Consider the following 13269-nt stretch of genomic DNA (forward strand, 5'->3'; position numbering starts at 1 on the left):
GCTCCTTAAGTAAGGCCTTTCAGAGTTCAGAAGATTTACCAAAGAAGTAAGAAAATCGTTTGCCGAGCCAGAGTGAACTTAAAGACATCAGGTGGGATCGTTCTTTTTAAAAGCTAAAAGATTTTCACAGTGAACTTTCATCTTTCATAAGAAAACTTAAAGAGTTAACGAGTTTTAAAGTTTACTGAGTGAAAAGACGTTTTACAGTTTTATTACTATAAGGAAACACGTGTGAAGACTGTGCGCTCAAGTTTTAAAGTTGTTTACTGCATGAAAAGTGTTTCAAGACTGTTGTAACGCGTGCGCGAGTCCACGTGACGTCAGTAACGTTGTTATGGGAGCGCGCGGGTATTCTGAGCGATAGAGCGCGTGTCCAAATGAAAAGCGCGAGTGGTTTTTGAGCGCGTGCACATTTTTAAAGTGAGACGTTGCGTAAGAAAACGCGTGTTGGGTTGCGATAGAGCGCGAGTCCATTTTTTAACTAAGCGCGAGTTGTTTTGAACGCGTGTACAATTTTTATGTGAGTGACGTTGCGTATAACCGCGTGTGTTCGGTAGCGATAGAGCGCGAGTCCATTTTACTTACCGCGAGTTGTTTTTTAGCGTGCGTACACTTGTTTTCACGCGTGCCTGTATTTGTTAATATGCGCGTGTGAACTTTATACGCGAGGACAATTTTTCACGTCTTGTGATTTCGCGTGTTTATCGCAAACGCGTGTCAAAAAAGAAACTATGCGTTTGTATGTGTAAAAAGAAAAGGTTCACACGCAGAAGGAGAGCAGCATTCAAGAAAGTTTATGAGTTTCTATTTAATGTAATTTTCATGCAAAAGGAATTCAATTCTTCAAAGAAAGACTGCATTTCACAAAAGCATTTAAAACTCAAACTTCATAGAGTTAAATGAACTTAAAAAACAAAGAAGAATATCTAAATCTGTAAGGTGCTTGCAAGGGTCATTACTTTAGAATTCTAAAGAGACTTGAATGGCTTGAGACTATATGCACTAAGCATGATAATTGTTTACAAGATATTCCATACAGATAATTAACCTCTAAGTCTTATACAGAGGTTTAGGAGTTTATTTTAAAATAATTTTAGAAAAGAAGTTTATATTAATATATAAGTAACCAAGTGTATTTGTTTACTACAGATACCAGAGCCTACCAGACGGTTGCTGGGCTGCAGTGTCTCAGTTGTTATTTTCTCCAAATTCCCCTTTCACTTTCTTGGGGTTCTCAGCTCAGCTTATACTTAAGGGTTGAGAGGTGAACTCCTGGTGAGGGTCTGTGGGGCCAGCATCAGATCCTGTGGAATTCAGTCAAGCCGGACCCTGACAGATAGTATACAAGCAACATTCCACATCCCATGGTCTTCCACTGATATCTCTTACTTAGGAATAAAACTGACTACGACCTATGCAGGCCTCTTTAAGGCAAACATCCCTACCTCAATGAAGGAACCAAAGAGTGGCTTCATCGCTGGGATTCCCAAGAGCTTTCGTGGCTAGGTCGAGTAAGTGTGGTTAAGATGTCCCTTGTCCCGAAACTTCTTTATGCTTTTCAATCCCTGCCAGCGCTAATTCCTGAGAACTAGCTCATAGCTATGCAAAAGGAGATAGGCCGGTTCATCTGGAAGAAGGGAAAGCCTAGAATCCCCTTGTAAGGTTCTTACAAGAGGGAGAATGTTGGGCGGGCTGGGACTCCCCTCAATCTCGCGCTACTACAGGGCAGCTCAGGTAGCAGCGATGTTATCTTGGGGGAACCCATGAGAATCTCCTAAATGGCAGGAGAACGAACAAGTGATAGCTCCATTCCCTCTGGCCCAACTTCCTTTTCTCCTCCAAGAGGCTCGGAGATATCGAGGCAACCTGTTACCCACTACGTTGGTTACACTTCGAAGTTGGGATAGAGCATGCATGCAGAGAGGTATTACGTCAGGCTTGGGTCCACTGTCCCCCCATCACTCAAAACCCTGCATTTACTCCAGGTCTATGTGCCAGATCATATCAAAGCTGGAGCCCGGATAAGCCCCTGAGATTAAGGGATCTGAATTTGTGCCAGGAACACCTGACGTTCCAGGAATGCAAGAAAATGATTGGGGTCTCGGAATCGAAAAATTCAGGTATGTTCAGCTTCGTCACTGGTTAACTAACAGGGACACTCGCCGAGCTGCCTTAAGAACTCCGATTGGTATAGAACTTCGAATTATGGAGGGGCAACAATCCCACAAACTGGCCACATGCTACAGGCTTCTAGAGAATACTCCCCTGGAGGAAAAACTTCCCTATATGCTGGCCTGGGAGAGGGAACTGGGCTTAGAAATTTCAGGGGAGTCTTGGCAGCGGATCTGGCATAGGGCTCAACAGAGCTCGCAATGTACTATAGTGAAAGAGAATGCTATTAAAGTTTGCTTTATGTGGTACTTGCCTCAGAGCAGGCTTCATGCAATGGATCTGGAGCATCCAGACACGTGTTCGCATGGCTGTGGGGAACGAGGAGACTTAGCCCACATGTGGTGGCACTGCTCGATTATTCAGGCCTTTTGGTTGGAGGTGAGGTCTAAAATCAAGGAAATTATGGGATCCCTGCTCTCCATTTATCCACGGGTTCTACTGTTGGGGGATGTACCAGAGGATGGGTCCTTTCCCATGTCAGGGCATAGGGCAGCTCTAATCTCCCAGTTACTCATTGCTGCTCGTATAACAAGAGCCCAGTTTTGGAAGCCGGTAGAGGGACCGTACATAGCATACTGGTGGGTGAAAGTGTGGGAGCTACTAGGTCTAGAAAACTCACAACCATGCTTGAAGGGAAACTTTCGAAGTTCATGAAGACTCTGAGCCCATTCTTGGACTATGTTTCAGACAGAGAGCACATGTTTTTCCAACCGCAATTTATGAGGCACTTCATGAATCCTTGATAGTAACTCCATGAATGTATGACTTACCGACATTCTTTTTTTTTTTTGTTAGGTTTATGTTGATGGGTTCTCTGTTCTTCTGGTTGTCTTATTCCTATTCAAGGACACTCAACTAATGAATTAATTCTCCCTCCTATTAAGTACGGTTGAATAATGAAGTCTGGGAAATATTTGATGTGGCTTATGGAGTTTTGAAAATGCACTGTGAGGCGAAGAGGGGAATAAATGGTGAAGGAATATGAATTGTTATACATTGTTATGCTTATGAATTCAAATGTTGAAAATTAATAAAAAGAATTATTTAAAAAAAGATATGATCTAGCATAAGGTACAATATGGACCAACAGGCAAGTGATCGTCAACAGCAAAGGATTAGTGAAAGGGATTAGCAATATTGACCTTGGGCCTCATTACGAGCCTGCCGCTAATGGGTTAACGGCACCGTAAAAGGCTGCAGCGCCGTTAACCCATTAGCGCCTGATTACGAGGTCCCTTTGCGAGACCCGACCTTAACGGCTGATCTACACCAGCCGGTAAAGTAGGGACCCGCAAAGGGACCTTGGTGCTAGGTACGGTACCGTCCTTAGCGCCTTCCCCATTCCCATAGAGCCCTATGGGGCGAAAATGGGAATGGGGAAGGGCCATGGTTCAATGGAGAATTACCGCCCGCCACCTTGGAATGGGGTGGTAATTCCCCATTGAACCATGGCGGACCCGTTACAACACCGGCACCAACCATGGTGCTAAAAGCGCCATAATTTAGTGCCGGTGTTGTAATGAGGGCCCTTGTGAAGTATTGGCAATAATGCCCATTCGGCAGAGTAAGCAATATGGATTTGCTTTAAAATAGAAAGGCCCTCACTGTAGAATATTGTACTCTGGAGTGTGCAGAATACAGAGCATGATTAGCAAAGATCCCTCTTCTGAAGGGCGTTAAACACACTAGAAACCAGGGGGCACTGCCTGGAAGTTGGGTACACACTGTAAGAATCACAAACTCCTCCCACCCCTCATTTGTGGAATACTCACATTGTACTTGCAGTGTAGCTGGCATCACCACCTTCCATGTACCGCACCTGGTTCTGATACACATGCTGTACAGGCACCTGCTGCAGCTGCTGAACCTGTAAGGACAGGGAGGGTAAAAGGTCAGGGCTTGGTGCTACGCTGCAGGCCCATCACTCCAACAATCGCTTTAACTTCCTGCCTTTCTTGCTGTCCCCAATCCTGCAAAGGCCAACTGACCATCACATATTACATACTGCCATGCCTTCCTGCACATACACTCACTCATGCACACACTGGATACTCCTGCACTTAACCTGTACTCTGGCACATCACCCACACAGAATTCTCCATATGCCCCTATCATGCATTCTGTCCCAAGAACACACTCACTCTCCTATAACTGTTCATATCATAAATGTGTATATATATTTTTTCTCTCTCTCTCTCTCTGCTATGCAATGGATCCCTTCCTGCAAACATTGATTCCATGCAATCTGTCTCTCTTGCACCCTATCTAGCAATGCCCTTGCATACTCTTTTGCAAATTCCGCATGTAATCTACTGCGCATGTTCATTTAATGTGCTATGCTCCTCCTGCACACACTGGCTCACCTCCATAAATGCTCACTAGTGTTCAACGCACACCCTTTTGCACACACTCATATCATCAGGGCTCCTGTAATTATGCCAGATAAATGTGTTCTTTCCACATAATCCATTAGAATGCAACACACCCTTACCTCACAAGGAATATCTGAGTTGACAAAGTCTCCCAGATCACTGGGAGAGGAACGAATAGTGAAAGGATCTAGAGCTCCTGAGCAGCAATTCGCAAAGCCAGGCAGCACACACAAGCCTCAGGACGGCAACAGGAGGAGTGTGCTGGATTATCTCCACCACGCATGGCATGCTATTAATGAAATTACCACCAGAAATTGCTCTATCAGCAGATATCATTCAACTTTTAATCTCTCATCTTGTGAGTAACACCAATGCAGTTCTGTGATAAGATTATCACTTTTGTATAATTCAGTATATTTTACCCAATGAACGGAAATGTCTCTTCTTAAATCTCTGGCTTCCCAATGATTGCCCAATATTCAGTTCTCAAGAGAAAGTGTTTGGGGAATTTAGCTCCACTGTGGCTGTGTGTATGTGCACTTATTAGGGTTTCCTTATGCCGGCACGACTCCCTGCACGTCTCACCTACCAGTGCCACTGGCTCAGGCCTAACATTGCAGAGAGATGTCGGTGCTACGCTGCAGGCTGCACTTCAATTCAAGATGCTCTCACTGGATGCAGCAGAGCTCTACTGTCTGCTCCTGCCTCCAATGAAGCTCACGGTCCTCCTCCAGATTAGGAGTGTCTCCTCGCCTCACTTCCGCCATCTTGCACCTTGAGAAGGGCACCTCTCGAGTTCCCATTTATTTGATATTACTCCAAACGTTCTTATTCTAGGTGTGGGTTTGGTCTATAAAAATCACAATAACACAATAAAGGGACTAATGGGGATGAACACCTGTGGTTAGCCCCAGATTACGTTATCACACAATAGGAACACAGGTTTTCACAATTTATAGTTATTTCACAGTTTCTACCCTTCGTGTAGCCTCACTCTAGCTTGCCAAACATTTCTAACTAAACCCTATTGTTTTTCTACCACTAGCCAGCGCTGGTGGATCACTTATCTAGGGTGAGGGGATAGTGGAGAAGGAACTAGCGAGTTACCAAGATGTTTACACATTTTTTTGCTTTCAAATTTCAAAAAAACACTAAGTTAGTGTATATGGTCTGCTTAACAGGTGGAATTCTTTCTAGTTTAATGTTTTCCCTTGTTCCACAGTACCACAGTTTTTAGTAAAAACAAAATCGGGGCCTTAATGGCTCCTTAATTAAAAAGACTTTCCAAAGGAAAAGAAAAAAGGTTTCGGTTGTCCCTAATTGATGTTACACAGGACACTTCTACATCCGGGCTTTCTAGCACCCCACTCTCTAACCGTCAGGGAAAGACAGTGAGCAGCTGTAGCACACACATTTCTTTTCATTAAAGAGGGCCCGGCCCCTTGGTGCGATCTTTTTTATGCACAGAGGCCACGTATGGGCCGACTTCCCACTTTCTTCAGGGCCATGCTGTTGTAATAGGAGACTTGTCTTCATTCACTCCTATATTCACCCCACCTGCAGATGGTACATAAAGAAGAGGGGGCTAGGGGGGAGGGACACAGTGTACTTTAGGTAAAGTGCCCAGACTCTGCATTTCTTACGTCCCGCTATTGGGTAAGTGCCAAAGCTTACCCTCTTATGGCTTCAATCAGCATCCGGGAGTGTTGACAGTTAATAAGATGGGTGCGATCTGAAACATGTAATAATGTATGAATCAGGGCACAGAAGAATGCAGTTGAAGAGGTAGCTCTCACACGAGCTGCATGTGTATTTAGTTATATCATTTCTATCTAGTGTGTTGGTTTTTAGCCTCGAATCCCACGGGCTCATGATGCTAAAGGACAGCATGCCGGGCATGCCGGTCTGCTCTTACCTGTGCGATCTGATTGCTTCGGGAGTAGCAGTCTCAGAACCCTTGCAGTGTTCCTATGTCAGGTTTAGTGTTTGGTTTCCATGGATATACTCTACTCGCTTGCGCAGTGGTTCAAGGACTCCCGCTCAGTAGAGCAGTATGGGCGCCATCTTGTAACGTCAGCAGACTTGTCAATACGGATGACCAGTTTTTTGAAGTCATGATGCTGGTACCCTGTTGGGCGCACTATATGTAATATGCCAATGGAAGTCGATCATCTCTAAAGGGACACTTTGGGTCTCTATATAGTGAAAATGTACACAGTCAATTCGGGTGAAATTATTATAAATTGTGAAAACCTGTGTTCCTATTGTGTGATAATATAACAATCACAGCCACTTCCTCCTGATATTTGGGCTAATGTTTATTTGTGTGGCCTGCACATACTCCCTTGCCACCGATTTCCGCAGTGAGGCCATCGCCAATTCTTCTCCCTACTTGCTATATATATATATATATATATATATATATTTTTTTTTTATTTTTTTTTTCCGAATATCCCCATTCCCATTGAATCCCATTGGACTCAATGGGAATGGGGAGGACAGTAGCACCGGCAGGATTCATAATGGTGCCGGTGCTACCGTCAAGGTCTGCGAGCGGGTGCCAATCCGCCCGCCAGGTCAGACCTGGCGGGCTGAAAGGCACCCGCTCGCAGAACTCATAGTTTGCCGGCCCGGAAACAACGGTATGGACAAGCTTACTGGTACCGTTGTTTCCGGACCGGCAAACTCGTAATGTGGCCCATTGTACCTTGAAATGGTAAGCAAGAGTCAAAACATTACATTTTAGATTAATTTCTTTTCTACTCAAATATCCAAGTTGTTTTATAATTTGTTGAGTCTGTTCTTTAGGAGTACTCTTAGCATCTCCATTAATGAACCCAAGGGTTTCAGCATATTTGCCTATGGAGCCTTTTTTAGAATGTGGGAATGGTATGAGATTTTGGTCCTGTTAGTTCATTATCCCCAATAAATGGAGGGCTCAGGCATATTTTAGATCTCTCATAGCTAAATCAGTTTGTTCTAGAGAAACATTTCACATGCCAATCTGGGTACAAATTCTGAAGCCTTTGCAGGTGGAAAACTAATTGAGCTAAATTGGTCTTCTTGATCCCTCTTTCAAGCAAGACCATTATCAGTTTATCAGATAACGCTAGGATACAAATTTCACTAGTGCATATGTCTCTACTTTCGACTGAACTCTGCCCCAAAAGTGTTTACCAAAGGCTACAGGGAGTACATTTGTTGCCGGGAGTGTGTCACACAACCTCAGATGTTCAATAAATCTTCAGGATTCTCAGTTCATTCCTCCTAATTGAACTCAATTCAGCATAACAATCTTGGTTATCTCCGTCTTTCTCCCTCCATTTTGAATTATAGTCCTTCTGCATTAAGTCATTCACTTTCAGAACCACAGCCAGATATCTGCATGGTGGATCTAGAACCTTCTTAGACTTATCGCTTTATGCAGTCATGCAGCACCATTCACCAGGTTATGAAATGTACCTCTTCAGTTCCATTTAGCCAATCCGAAAATATAGCAATTAAAGATCTGTGGGAGTTATTTTTCATTGGTCAGTTCAGGAGGTAAGCCTACTGAGAGGTTCACTATTGCATCCTCCTTCCATCTTCCAGGCCAACACCTGGATCAGTAACCTGGCCCACACAGTTCTATTGGTTGGTGGCCGTATGAACTAAAATAGTAGCTGCAGGAGTAGTAGTCATTTTGGCTCATCCTGGAAGCTCCCAGAAGGGAGTACTTTGTTGCCCTTGAGTGTGATTGGGTAGAACCAGGGAGTAACCATGTAGCGTCACTTTTCTGATGTGACTGCAGCTGACAAAGGAATGTCTGAGGTTACATGGGAGTAATGCATTAGTCTGGAATGCACAGTCTCTGAGTTTGCCCAGAGAATGACAGTGAAGGTTTGTACGCGGTCGAGAGCCGTGGTCTACTATCAACCGAGCTGTTTGTGAGCCACTAGCACTCCTCGTGTGGCCCTTGAATATCCACCATTATCCTGCCAGTAACGTGGGAGCGGAAGATCAAGGGAGTGTGATAGAATCATCAGGCAGGATTCTTGGAAGCTGATCAATCGTGATTCATCCCTCGCAGAAATGTGACAGTTTAAGAAGATCTGTGAGAATAGCACACTAAAAGGTGAGAGGGATTCACTGACGGCTAAATATGTTAAGCGTTAATATTGACAATGCCCTAAACGATTGGCGATGGCATATAAACGATAAAGACAGGTTACAGGTAAGTATGCAGGGTTTAACATTAGATCGAGGTGCTCTAAACAGGCCGCTTTAGCAGAAATTAACTCGCACATTTTAATTTGCTTCCTAGCCACAGGGGCTGAAAGCACATTGCAAGTTCACATTCCAAGGATCATAGAGAGGGAATATGCACAACGTATGATACTTTCGAGGTCACGGAGCAGAGCTCACGGGTTCAGGGAAAAAGCAGCTAACATAACATCATTTAATAATTTGGCATATTAGTTGTGAAACTCGTCTGCTGGCTTTTTCCAGCGTGTCCCATGGGGGTTTCAAATTGCCCCTTAACGCAACTCAGCCTGGGAGGTAGTTCGATGTGTTCTTAAAATGCAGCATTAAAACAGTAACTTGTTTTTAGTTCAAGGCTCTGTCAGTGTCAAGATCTGCTGGTCATCCCAAATGTTTCAATACCTTGGCATCATGATGTGGGTTGGACTGTGATGTCACGGTGGCGGTCTAGGGGGTTCGATGTGAAAATGTCACTTTTTGTAGGTCGCCCAAAAACTGAAAACCCACATTGCCTCACCCCCCACCCCTGCACCCTCCCATGACAGGATTTGGCAATAATCAGGGGATATCGAACCCGAACACCCCTCCCTTAGTAACCCCCACCACCCCACACGTCCCAAAAATAAACAAACACACGCAAACACACATGCACACTTACCCATTCTCTGTCACGGCTGCGTCGGTGTCCTGGCGTGCCCGTCATTCCCTATACGCACTCGTGTGTTGCAGGGGCTGACAGTTCGATTTGGAAAGACCGCTCTGTGCTGTCACACAGAGGTATTTCTAAATCGTTTTTTTTATTTGTTTTTTCTAAAAAGGTCTATTGACCTAATACTGGTCTAGGCTGGTGTAGTAAGATTTGCTGGTCCCAATCATTGCAGGCTAATGTATGTCCCTATATTAGGGGAATAACGTGTTTGTTCCAATGATCTTCGTTCAAAGGATGGATCAAATGTGTCAATATGTTTTGACCTTAATTAGTTTAGATGGTTATAAAAGCTTTTAATTTAGGTGTGTTTCTTTGACAGTGCTTTCGTGCAGTTCTGTTCTGCGTTCTGTGTGAGTTTCGCTTTACCAGCTGCGCCTGGGGCCCTGAATATATTGTGCTACTTCTTTTCCGGTGTACAGTCCTTTTTGGATTACGTTTGTAATTTTATTGGTGAGTTGTTAAGGCAACCCGCTGACATTCTTTGGTGGCCCGTCCAGGGAGATACTCCAGCTTTCTTGACCAGACGTGGGGATTCCAGCTGTTCCACCGCAGGGGTGTGGGTCAGCATTTCCAGACCAGTACTCAGAGCTCAACATCGAGGAGGCATCGCAGCCGCCGATTTTCCAAAGGTCTGTGCTGGTCTAAACATCCCTGTGTGCTCGAAAGGGGCTGCTGGCCTTCAAAAGGGAGACACAGAGGTCGAGAGGACTCGAGAATTTATGAAGAAGGATAAGTTAGTGTACCCATGGATAAACGCGCTGAGGGCAGGGAATGTTATTATGGTGTCTAGGAGGCACACTTAAGAGGTGGAGGGCGATTGGCCGTATTAGTCATAGATTCTAGACCATTCATCCGATAGGGAGTAAGTGGGCGGTGGCACATCTGCAGAGGGTTGCATAGTAAGTCACAGACCTTGTTAGACAAGAATTCTGTGTAGTGCAGGCAATTGGTATAGTTGCGTAATTTTTCTCTTTTCTTTTTGGTTAAGGAGTATTGAAGAGAGAAGACAAGGGGGAAGAAGGATAATGGATGTACGCACCCCTTGATCACATGTGCAAAAGGTTGCCCCAATATTGCGATAACATTTTAAAATGACACTTTCAGTGTATACAAGGACACAGTGGGAAAGTGTTGTAAGGAACGGCCTGGAGAGGGAACATTTCAAAAGGATATAATCGACGGTGTGTATTTATACTTGCTAGCTACATATAAATGGGCAAAGCTTAAAAAGAGGCAGGATATCTGAGGTCTTTGGAAATATTACAAAGAAATTAAAGGAGAGAAAAAGAAAGAAGAAGGAATGGAGGAAATGGGAGGGGATCTGCCCCCTACGCACAGATTATATTTATTATTGAAGCCAGCGACAGGATATACAAACCCCTGGCGAGTGTCTCCAGATAGGGAAGAAACAAAAAAGAACAAGACGGAGCAGGAATCACGTTCAAGAGACAAACAAGAGAAAGGGAGTACAAAATATTTAACAAACATCAAAGAAAACATACAGTAGCAACGGCGGAAAAAGTAATGGAAAGGGAAATAAAAAAGAAAGGAAAAGAACAAGGGAAAGGGGAAGATAAGGCGGGATGGACAGCAGGACGCATACAATTTAAAATTGACAGTTGGGGACAGGTCATGGAAAAGGACGAGCAAGAGACAACAGAAGGTGACAATACTGCATCAGATTGGGAGGTCAGTAGTGACAATGACAGTAGGGATGATGAATCAGACCCTTGTAATTCAACTCATGAGGACAGAAAAAAGGAGGAGAAAAGAACGGGGAAGACTAAGAGAGGGAAAAACAAACAGGGAACTAGGGAAATAGGCTCCGAAGCAGAAAAGCAAGGATGGCAGTAGTGAAGAGACCACAGAGATGGGGGAAATCGCAGAGTGCAAACTCTGTTGCCCCTTACACACAAGGCAAAAGGGGAAGTACAATACGTACCCTGGCAAACAATGGACAGAGATCATGTGTTCTACAGTTTAACCTCATTAATGGCAGGGCCCACCACATGGATATATGTATTTGAAAAGGCAACAGACGGGATTCCGCTAACCATAGGGGACAATAAGAGTTCATTAGTAGTATTGGTAGGGGAACAAAGCGACAAAATTTGGCAACAGGCAAGGTATGCAAGAGTAAAATTGAGCACTAACATATTTATTTATTTATGGTGCATTTGTCTTATAAAGTAAGTAAATTGTGTTTCAAAGTGCCCACAGGGCAACGGGGAGGGAGGCAAATATAATAACAGTGAAGAGAAAGAAAGAGGCAGTCCTACTAGGCCTTGTGAGCATTCCTAAGGTGCAAGTGCAGAGAGAAAGAAGGGACCAGGGAGTGGGGTAAGTGCTAGGCTTTCCACAGAGGGACTTGCTAGGGAGTGAGTTGCAATCAGCTGTTAAGTGCCTGGCAGAAATCACTTGGTAAGAGTGGTCAACTGCCAATACAATAAGTGCAGGCCTGTGAGACAGCGCAGGCTAGTGGGTGCCCTAAGGCAAGTGTTGGGAGTGGGCGGATGCTAAAGGTGATTGGGGGCAGGCCTGAACACAGAAGGACACATAAGGGGCAGGGACACCAATCTCAGTGACTGTAGAGTTTATCAAGGGATGGAGAGAGGGAAGGGGGAGGTGAAAATAAAAGTCTTAAGGAGCTTCTGGAATTTGAGGTGATCCGGCTCAAGAAGGAGAGGAAAGAGATCGGCCACCAGCTCGCTGTTTAGCGAAGCGCTTGACACGCAGAGAGTTGGCACCGGAGGAGAGGAGGCAGCAGTATGGAACACCAAGCATCACCTCACAGAGCTAGAGCATAGGGTATTGCTACACAGTTTTACCAAAGAATAGCACTGAAGATATCCAGGCTAGCATGAAAGCAAGACTTCCAGTCCGGTGAGGCGCAGATGTGCTGTGACAATAGGATGCTGCAAATTTAATGAGATGCATGCTGTAACTTTGTGTCCTTTACATGTGTTTCATTAAGCTTTAAATGTCCATTTATATGTGTCATTTACTTTTCTTTATGCACATTCCGAAACATACATAGTTAATATTAGACAGGTATGTTTTTATGATGCCAATTGGGCTGGGCAATCAAACGTAGATCCTATAGCAACTGTTGGTGTATAGCTCCCCAGGCTCCACTAGACTACAAACAGTTGCTAAATAGTTCCCAACTCCCAGCAATTTCAAACCTATTGAGTTGCGTGTGAACTGGTTCCAAAAAAGTATCCAACTGAAAACAAGAATACTCACAGGCTGACAAGGGCTGGTAACAGCCAAGTTGCAATTTTCCGATCTTTCAATAGGTGGCAAAAACAGGAAAAAGATGTGGCTGTTGGTGGGGCACTTGTAGGGATGTTGGTGTGGCACACAAACTTTTTAGAGATGTATGTATGTGTATAATTAGGTTGGGAAAGAGGGCAACCAGGATGCCAGAGTAACGTACCAACAGTAAAAAAACATGTCTTCAGAACCTGAAGAATACTGAAAGGAAAACAGAAAACAGATCAGGCATCCAGAACCCTGCTGTACGATTCTGCAGAACCTGAAGAATACTGAAAGGAAAACAGATCAGACATCCAGAACCCCGCTGTAAGATTCTGCAGAACCTGAAGAATACTGAAAGGAAAACAGATCAGGCATCCAGAACCCTGCTGTACGATTCTGCAGAACCTGAAGAATACTGAAAGGAAAACAGATCAGACATCCAGAACCCCGCTGTAAGATTCTGCAGAACCTGAAGAATACTGAAAGGAAAACAGATCAGGCATCCAGAACCCT

At 44.3% G+C, this 13269-nt stretch overlaps 1 protein-coding gene across 7 annotated transcripts in view; it reads right to left on the reverse strand.

Moving 5' to 3' along the window:
- Nucleotides 1-13269, reverse strand: part of RFX1 (regulatory factor X1) — a 1381678-nt gene that overhangs the window by 965924 nt on the left and 402485 nt on the right. For all 7 annotated transcript variants that reach the window (XM_069604381.1, XM_069604382.1, XM_069604383.1 and 4 more), the window contains one exon: nt 3945-4039. In XM_069604381.1, the coding sequence (XP_069460482.1) occupies nt 3945-4039 (95 nt within the window). The remainder of the gene's footprint in view (nt 1-3944; nt 4040-13269) is intronic.

The sequence above is a fragment of the Ambystoma mexicanum genome, chromosome 3q, assembly GCF_040938575.1.
Source record: "Ambystoma mexicanum isolate Mex_15411 chromosome 3q, UKY_AmexF1_1, whole genome shotgun sequence".
NCBI classification, from domain to species: domain Eukaryota; kingdom Metazoa; phylum Chordata; class Amphibia; order Caudata; family Ambystomatidae; genus Ambystoma; species Ambystoma mexicanum.